The following is a 10,066-nucleotide window of genomic DNA, read 5'->3' on the forward strand; positions in this document are numbered from 1 at the left end:
CTGCTGAGCGTGTAAAGCAATAGGAACTCTCACGCATTCCTACTCTTCCCATACGGCCCAGCAATTGCACTCCTTGGTTTCACCCAAATGAGCTGAAAACTACATCCACACAGAAATCTGCATTACACAGCTTTACTCATGATCGCCCAGATTTGGAAGCAACCACGACGTCCTTCCACAGTGAAGGGATAAACTGGAACATCCACACGGCGCAACAGTAATCGGTGCTGAAAAGCCACAAAAAGACATGGAGGCACCTTAAATGCATACTGCTATGTGAAAAGAGCCAATGTGGAGGATTCCAATTATATGACATTCTTGAAAAGGCAAAAGTATGGAAACAGTGAAAAAAAAAGATCAGTGGTTGCCAAGGATTTAGGGGGAAAGAGGCACGAACAGGTGGGACACGGGATTCTTAGGGCAGCAAAAATGCATACTGTATACAACAGCCAATGGATACAGCTCATCGTACATGTGTCCAAATGCACAGGATGTACAACACCAAGAGCGACCCCTGATATACATGACAGACTCTGGGTGAGAACCATGTGCAGGTTCACCGACTGCAACAAACGTACCACACGGAGGTGGAATGTTGGTGGTGGGGCGTCTGGCGGGGTACAGGGTATAAGGAACGGTTCTTTCTGCTCAACTTTGCTGCAAACCTGACACTTCTCCAAAGGGGCACCTGGATGGCTCAGCCGGTAGAGCATGTGACTCTCGATCTCGGGGTTACACAATCCAGCCCCATGTTGGGTGTAGCGATTACTTAAAAATAAAATCTTAGGGGCACCTGGGTGGCTCAGTTGGCTGAGCATCTGACTCTTGATTGCAGCTCAGGTCATGACCAGGGTGGTAGGATTGAGTCCCGCATCAGGCTCTGCCCTGAGCGTGGAGTCTGCTTCAGATTCATTCATTCATTCTCTCTCTCTCTCTCTCTCTCTCTTCCCCTCTCCCCAGCTCATTCTCTCTAAATTTAAAAAGAAACAAGAAGCTCCACTATGTGTTGTCAAAATGCTGAAAATGAATAAAAGCTCCATTATTGTAAAAGCACATTGTCCTTTGACTTTCTTGCAATGAAAACCTATAGCTCATGTGTATTCTATGGCAAACAGTGTTCTGGGGACAGCACCATCAGCCAGACAAAATGCCCTTTCCACATGGAGTCTGTATTCACCACCAGACTTCCAGTCCATAATGAAAGGAGCATTTCTATCTTGTTGTAATATTCGCAACACCATGCCCGCCATGCATTAAGCAGAAACAGTAAAATGTTTATTTAAAGAATGAAAGTATTAAGGAAAATGGAATGATACTGGGAAAGTCTCATGCCTTTTACCTATAATCAAGTTACATCAATTATAGGATTCTGCTCAGGCAACATCATGAGGCATATAAACAGAAGTCATTCTGCGTAAACAGAAGCAGTAACCAGAAGACAGCCCCACTCGCCCCCTAAATTCCAGGGCCGGCTCTGCTACGAGGCAGGTCACGTCCCTCTCTTTAGTCCTTACTTCCTGGTCTGTAACATTAGGGAAGACAACTAGCCGTTAGGACTCCTCTCAGGAAGACGGCTCTGTATCTACTACTCCCTACAGGCAAAACACATCCAGAGAACATCAGGCGCCACCACAAGTCATTACCAACGGACATCTGTCACAAAGATCAACAAAAGAATGTCAGGCATTACAAATGCACCAAAAAGAATAAAATACCTAAGGGCACCCGGGTAGCTCCGTCAGTTCGGCTCAGGTCATGATCTCGTGGTTCATGGATTCGAGCCCTGAGTCAGGCTCTGTGCTGACAGCTCAGAGCCTCTGATTCTGTGTCTCCCTCTCTCTCTCCCCCTCCCCCACTCATGCTCTGTCTCTCTGTGTCTCAGAAATAAACATTAAAAAAATTTTTAATAAGTAAATAAATACTTTAAAAAATTTTTAAATAAGATTACCTGGGAATAAACTTAATGAAAGAGGTGAAAGACCCCTATAAACTATAAAACACCGATGAAAGAAATTGAGGATGACATAAACAAATGGAAAGACATTCATACTCATAGACTGGATGAATACCCTTAAAACGTCCATACTTCCTAAAGCAATCTACAGATTCAATGCAATGCCTATCAAAATACCAACAGCATTGGGGCGCCTGGGTGGCGCAGTCGGTTAAGCATCCGACTTCAGCCAGGTCACGATCTCGCGGTCCGTGAGTTCGAGCCCCGCGTCGGGCTCTGGGCTGATGGCTCAGAGCCTGGAGCCTGTTTCCGATTCTGTGTCTCCCTCTCTCTCTCTGCCCCTCCCCCGTTCATGCTCTCTCTCTGTCCCAAAAATAAATAAATGTTGAAAAAAAAAATTAAAAAAAAAAAAATACCAACAGCATTTTTCACAGAACTAGAATAATGCTGAAGTTTGTATGGAATCACAAAAGACCCCAAACAGCCCAAGCAATCTTGAGAAAGAAAAGCAAAGCTAGAGGCATCACAATCCCTACTTCAAGCTATACGACAAAGCTCTAGCATCAAAACAGTATGGTCCTGGCACAGAAACAGACACACAGGTCAAGGGAATAGAGAGCCCAGAAATAAACCCATGCTTGTATGGTCAATTAATCCATGAAAGAAGAGGCAAGAATATACAATGGGGAAAAAGACAGTCTCTTCAATAAATGGTGTTGGGAAAACTGGACACCTACACACAAAAGAATGAAACTGGACCATTTTCTTACACCATACACAAAAATAAACTCAAAACGGATTAAGGACTTAAATGTGAGACCTGAAGTCATAAAAATCCTGGAAGAGACTGCAAGCAGTAATTTCCCTGACATCAGACACAGCAACATTTTTCTAGATGTGTCTCCGGAACCAAAGGAAACAAAAGCAAAAACCATTAGGAGTACATCAAAATAAAAAGCTTTTGCACAGCAAAGGAAACCAACAAAACAAAAAGGCAACCTAGTGAACGGGAGGAGATACTTGCAAATGATATATCCAATAAGGACTACTATCTAAAATACATAAAGAACTTCTACAACTTACCACCAAAAGAACAAACAATTCAATTAAAAAATGGGCAGAGGGGCACCTGGGTGGCTCTGTTGGTTAAGCATCCAACTCTTGATTTTGGCTCAGGTCATGATCTCACGGTTCGTGAGACAGGGCCCCATGTCAGGCTCCACGCTGTCAGTGTGGAGCCTGCTTTGGATTCTCTCTCTCCCCCTCTCTCTGCTCCTCGTCCGCTCTCTCTCCCTCGAAATACACTTACAAAAAGGGGAAAAAAAGGGAGGGGGGGGCAGAAGACCTGAATAGACATTTCTCCAAAGAAGACATCCAGATGGCCAACAGACACATGAAAAGATGTTCAACATCACTAATATTAGGGAATGCAAATCAAAACCAAATGAGCTATCACCTTACACCTGCCAGAATGGCTACAATCAAAAAGACAAGAAATAACAAGTGTTGACAACAACGCAGAGAAAAAAGAACCTTATGCACTGTCGGTGGGAATGCAAACTAGTGCAGCCGCTCTGAAAAACAGTATGGAGGATCCTCGAATAATTAAAAATACAAATACCACGTCATCCAGTAGTCCCTGTACTGGCTATCCACCCTGAGAGAACACAAACACTAATTCAAAAGCATATGTGTACCCCTAGGCTTCCTGCAGCATTATTTACAATACCTAAAATATGGAAGCAGCCCAAGTGTGTTCACTGACAGATGGACAGATAAAGATGTAGCACATATGCGTGTGTATACACACACACACACACACACACACACAAAATGGAATTTCATGGAGCCATAAAAAAGAACGGGCTCTTGCCATTTGTGACAATATGGACGGACCCAGAAAGTATTATGCTAAGTGAAATAAGTCAGAGAAAAACAAATACGGTATGATTTCACTTATATGTAAAATCCTAAAAAACAAATGACTAAAGTAACAAAAAGCAGAGACCAACCCATGAATGAGAACTAATGGCTGCCAGATGGGCTGGGGGCAAAGTGGGTGGAGGGCAGAGGGAGGTCCAGGCTTCCAGGTGTGGAATGAATAAGCCGTGGGGACAAGAGTTTCAGCATGGGAACAGTCCATGGTGCTGCAAAAGTGTCATGTGGTGACCGACGGGATCACTTGTGATCATAGCATCATGTACAGACTTACCAGATCCCCGTGCTGGACACCTGATCTAATGTAACACTGTGTACTAACCACACTTCCATTTTTTTTTTTTTACAAAAAAATTCTGTAAAGACACCTTCGAGTGCCTGAAAGGCAACGCAAGTTTAGGCTGATACAATTGGGGGGGGGGGGGGGGGGGGGGGCTCAGGTTATCCAATGAGGAAAAAGAACAAAGATACCTCCCTGCAGACCTCTTCTTGTTGGTGGTAGCAGCTTCGTCTCTGATCCAACAGAGAAGGACCTTCTACCGCTAGGCCCCTCCTCAGTTCACATTAGCGGCCCCCACCCCCGCCCACTCCCTCGGGAGATCAGAATCCTTGAGAGGAGAACTGTGGCTCTCGAATTCATTTCTGTAACCACCCCCGCACATTACCTGCCACAGCTGTATCACACAAATATGTTTACTAAATACTCCTCTGAAGACGAAACTCAATTTAATGATTATACCAAAAAAGCACATCAAATTTCACTGCATAAAGACCTAGTGTAAGATGTAGTCACAAGATTTTAGAAAGCAGAACCCTTAAGATTCAAAGGCAGTTCTGTCCACAGGGAGCCAGGTAAGACACACCAATTAAAGAATATCACACAATTCTGGACTTGTGTGTGTTGGGATGTTGGAGTATTAAGACAGTGGGGCTAACTCAGAGCTTCTGTGTTTTGGTGGATCAAGTACCTGCAAGTTTAGTAGCTGGGAGACTCATGAAGTTATAACAAACAAACAAATTTATGAATTAGTGAATAATGGATGTTAAAAAAATTGCAAGAAAAAGAAAATTAGATCCCTATGTCACATCAAAAATAAATTCCAGATGCAGGTGGCTTCCCCCGGCAAGGCAGAAGTGCATTTCCAGTAAGTCCTGCAGACGTGGCCGCCCAGAGGGCCAACAGAGTCTGGATCCGAGTTCTGGGAGTGGCCTCTTAAAGATTTATTCCTTCCCTGGGTGCTCTGCCTCAGCCTAGAGGCACTGACTGCTCCATACACCTGCTATTGCTATATTCTTTACAATTTTCTTTTTCTCTTAGGTAATCTCCTATTACTTAATTCTTTATACTAAGCCTCATCACCTTCTTCCTAGATGAATGCCTCCCTTTACTGCCCATCGAGCAGCCTGAGAGATTTTTTAAAACCTAAGTCGTATCACATCACTCGTCTGCTCCAAACTTTCAATGGTCCCCATCGTGAAAACCAATCAATGCTTCTAGGGCCTACAAGATGTGCCTCCACCCCATGACCTCATGTCCTGGGCTCTCCTCTCCCCTCCTCCCCCACCCCCCATCCCCCCATAACTTCATTCTGGCCACACCGACCTCCAGGCCCTTCCCCAGACATGCCAGACACACCCTTCCTCAAGGCATTGGCAAAAACTGATCCCTCTGTCTGGAACCCTCTTCCTCCAGACAGCCTCACAGCTGACACCTCTACCTCCTTCAAGTCTCTGCTCCAACATCATCTCCTCAATAAGGCTCTGACCACCCTAACCCTAACCTATTTAAAACCCACCCGTCCCCCTTCCTTTAACACTATTTTTTTTCTTCCACAGCATTTACCACCTGACCATCCATACTATTTGCTTACATTTGTTTAGTATCTGTCTCCCCACACTAAGACAGGGTCAGTTATGATGTGTTGCCCACTAATGCATTCCAAATACCCAGAACTGTGCCTGGCAAGTACCACACACTCGTATTTGTGGAATATATAGTTTTATACTGCTCTGTGGGATTATCTAGTCAAGGGGCCTCTGATTCACTGCCAAGGAGCAGGGACTGGTTTGGTTTTGTTCACCACTGAATTTCCTAGAACCTAATGCAGAGCTCAGCAAAAACTAGGTACGCAAACATTTGTTAATTGAAGAATATCCTCTTTTTTTTTATCTATCAGAAGATACACATTTAAAATGACGGCGGCATTACCCAGAGCTGGTAAGAGTGTAAAGGAAATCCAATCTCTCATATTGCTGGCAGGCATGTAAATGATGCCTTTTTTGAGAGCAAGCTAGCAATAGCTATTAAAATTTAAACCACTCAGAGTTCTTATCCTTGAATTCAGTAATCTTACAGAAGTAAAAGAGTACCTGAAAAACAGGTACAAGATTATCTACTGCAGCACCGTTTATAAAATAATGAAAAACTTGAAAGCTATCTACTTGTCCATCAGTAGAAAAACCGGCAAATAACTCATGCACGGTACACGCATGGGATGAAACACTCCTGAACAAGAGTGAAGCAGATCCAGAACACTGACCCCAGAAAGTAGTCTGTGATCCAGTGAACTGACCAGAGGGCCCAGGCATCAGATGGGCTGGATTTGAATCCGCCCCCACCCCTCTCCCCGCCACATCCTAGCTATAGGTAACTCTAGGCACTTTTAACTTCTTTGTGCTTCAGTTTCCTCACCAATAAAATAGGAAAAACAGTAACATTATAGCAACAGTAGCCACCTCCCTGGTAGGAAGATCTCCTGAGATAAAGCACTCCTTACTTACAGCACAGGACGCAGCCACAGAACCATCTACAAATACATTTTAAATACAGCTAACATTTATTGAGACAGACAAGTTGCAGACCTATATATGGACAGCCTGTCCACCTCAGTGGCAAATTTAGCATGTCTGTGTAACTACAGGAAAAAAGTCAAGAAGGAAAAACAATAGTGGTGACTTCTGGGAGATGGGAGGAGACCTAGTTTTTCTTAATACGCATACTTTTTTAATGGAGGAATTTTACAAGGCAGTGTTTTTAAATAAAAAATCAGAGCAAATGCATCTACGATGTAGTTTAACTTTGATTTTAAAATACTAAAATTTGAAAATGTGTACATTGTATATAGTCTTTGAATTCTCGAGATAAAATGGGATAATTAAATGTACATGAAATTTCTTTGGCTACTAAAATCACCTTGATTCTAAGTGAATAAACTAAGATGCACCAGCAAAAAAAACCAAAATACCTTTTCAATAAATTTACAAGGAATTAAAATGCTTTTAAAAAGTTACATTTCATCCTATGAATTTACGCATAAATCAGTTATTTTCTTCATCTACCGTATTCTCATGGAAACCAAAGATCTGTCAACAAATGAAAACAAACAGTATCAACCAAAAGACAGCTGTTTCTAAAATGAGACAGGCAAGATTAAAGTAAAAAACTAAACAGTGATCTTTTACTGGCAATTCAACACAGAAGAATTCTGCATGTATTTTTAAAACTCAGCAGGGCTAAGACATTCGAGTGTGCCGAAAGCTAATGTGTTAAGAAGTGACCTATATTAAGTTCGGCCAAAGAGAAAAATTAAATCCCCAAGATGAACTTCTAAGAAGACGTTGACACAAAGCACTCGAAAATACTGAATTCTCTCTCCTTCTGCACACAGTGGCTGTGGCTGCTCACTTACCACACTAATTGAAAATAAATATGGCAATCTACACAGACTAAATCCCATCCCAGAGTCACAGGATTTGAAAAACAGGGAATAAACCTGTACTAAGAATAGCAAGGATACAAGACTTCCTAGAGCTAATTTTTCCTACCCTCCTTCAAGTGCTTAGTCATTTCTGCCTATTTACAAGGAAGACCGTTTCCCATCTTTAAAAGAGGAGAGAATTTTTATTCCAGGCAGTGGTGTCACCTGAGCTGCCCCAGACATTTATTTCCATGCAACTCCGGGGAAGGTTGCGGCCAGCTAAGCATACCTACCCCTCCAGATCAGAACCAGAAGCGACTGGAGCTCTCGGTATTCCGCCTCCGTCAGCAGTAACAAAGAGGGGTTTGTGGAAAAGCAAAGTTTTCCTCCCTGACACCAAATGCAAAAGGTGAGAAGTGCGGCCTGACCACATAGCAGCTTGCCTCCCGGGTGCGAGAGCCCACCAGAGATCCCTCCCGTCTCTCCCACGGAAACGGAACGCACAGCAACTCCATAGGCAACTAACAAAACCTAACACCAAAGGCCAACAGGCTCCAGAGCACACTTCCAAGAGAGCAGCTAGCCTTAAAATCTGATAACATTGTTTCGGGCTCCCCGAAGGCAAGAACAAAGACTCCGTTTACAGAGACAACCCCAAGCAAAGGCAAAGTTTATTAAGCACCTACTGTGCGCCCAGCGCCACACGCCAGCATCACTGCTGACACGGAAACTGCTAGGCACACACGCCCACTGCAGGAACACACATGAAAGAACTTCCTCACCTAGACACTTGGCCAAGGGCCCAGCACACGGTCTCCAAACACAACTCCAGGCGGTAAAACCCGGGACGAGGTGGTCGAGCTCTAAAGTCTTGAGCTCAGCCCACGTCCCAGAAGATCAGTAAGGGCTCTGACAACCCAGCTTGGATGACCTAGGATTTTTTTTTTGGGGGGGGGGAATCTCTCTCCTTCCAAGAGGGCAAGGGCTATGAAGACCCGTTTCCCCGACTCGCACCTTCCAACACCACCGTCCTCATTATTCCCGAATGCCCCCGCAAGGATGCTGCGGGCCTGGCGCACACGCAGGTGGCCGTCTTCGCGGAGAAAGTGCAAAGGCACGCGTTAGCCTCTCTTGATGAGCAAGCCGAAGGTCAAAGAGGCTAAATGTGCCCAGACCCGTCGGGGAGGGGGGATTGGGCTGGGGGGGGAGGGGAAGAGGAGGGTCCGGGTCCTGCAGACCCCCAGGTCCCCGGCACTTACCATCAGGCCGCACCGCCCCTCCGGGAACGCCACCCGGCCCGCGGCGGGGGCGCGCGCGCGCGCGCGCGCGCGCGGGGAGGGCCCTGAGCGGGGCGTCCCGTCGGCTCCCGCAGCCCAGGCCCCGCCGGCCGCAGCCTCCCCGCCGCGCGGCCCACGTGCCGGGCCCTCCCCGCGCCCGCCGCCCCCGCGCGCGCGCCCCCGCCACCCCCGCGCGCGCGCGCCCGCCTCGCCCCGCGGGGCCCCGGGCCCGCGCGCGCCCCCCGCCGCCCGAGTCCCCCCGCGCCGCGGGGCAGGCCGCGCCCGCCGCGCCGGCCATGGTGGGCGCCTCACCGTCGGGCTGAGGAGCCGGGCCCGGCTGCGCCATGGCCGGGCGGCGGCCTCGGGGAGCGGGGCGGGCGGGCGGCCGGCGTCCCGGGCTCCCGCGGGGCTCAGCTGGCGGAGGAGGCGTCGACCGAGCCGCCGCCGCCGCCGCCCAGGGAGGAACCGCTAAGGCTGGAGCCGCCGGCGCCGCCACAGCCGCGGGCAGAGACGGACCCGAGCGCCGACCTCCGCCTCCTCATCCTGACAGCGGGAAATAAGCAGTGCGCAGGCGCGGGAGGGACGGGCGGCACGTGACGTCGCCCGAGGGGGGGGCGGGGCCTCGCGCGGAGGAGCAGGCGGCGCGGAGCGAGCGGGAGGAGGGAGGAGGGCTAGAGGGGCGCAGAAAGGATGGGGGGACCGAGGGGCCGTGGGGCTGTGGAGGGGAGGGGGGGTGCTCGCGGTCCGCCGCCCCAGCACAGAGGAAAGGCCGAGCGAGGAGGCCGGGTGGCCAAGTGAGTGCAAATCCAGCCTCTACCCCTTGTAGCTGTGTGACCTTGGGCGAGTCACTTCACCTCCCTGAACCTCACAAGGGCTCATCTGGGTGACGGCCGAGGAAGGCTTCAATGAAAGAAAGTGTGAGGAACTGTTTCTGGCGTACTTGGCATTGAGCACCTGTGTGCCAGGTGACTTACAGGGACCAGGTACTGTGATAGATGATGGGGACACAGCCAAACTCAGTCCCCGTGCTCATCGGGACGGGAGAGGAGAGGTGATGTGCAGACAGTACCGCCCTTACACGCGACTGGAGAGCCTGCCCGAGGCCCTGTCTGGACACAGTCCTCCCACAGGGTGCAGGGAACATGCCCACCTTCCACATGTGCCCCCCCTCCTTCAGGACCAAGTTCTGGGAGCCTGTG

General features: G+C 48.1%; 1 protein-coding gene across 2 annotated transcripts in view; it reads right to left on the reverse strand.

The window, feature by feature from the left end:
- The window catches only part of RABEP1 (rabaptin, RAB GTPase binding effector protein 1), a 103,822-nt gene extending 94,397 nt beyond the window's left edge, over nt 1-9,425 (reverse strand). For both annotated transcript variants that reach the window (XM_086685677.1, XM_086685676.1), the window contains exon 1: nt 9,180-9,425. In XM_086685677.1, coding sequence (XP_086541803.1) covers nt 9,180-9,213 — 34 coding nt within the window. In that variant the 5' untranslated portion in view covers nt 9,214-9,425. The remainder of the gene's footprint in view (nt 1-9,179) is intronic.
- Nucleotides 9,426-10,066: the final 641 nt, after the last annotated feature.

This window comes from Puma concolor, chromosome E1 (assembly GCF_028749965.1).
Source record: "Puma concolor isolate L17-30 chromosome E1, mPumCon1.1.hap2, whole genome shotgun sequence".
Lineage (NCBI taxonomy): Eukaryota > Metazoa > Chordata > Mammalia > Carnivora > Felidae > Puma > Puma concolor.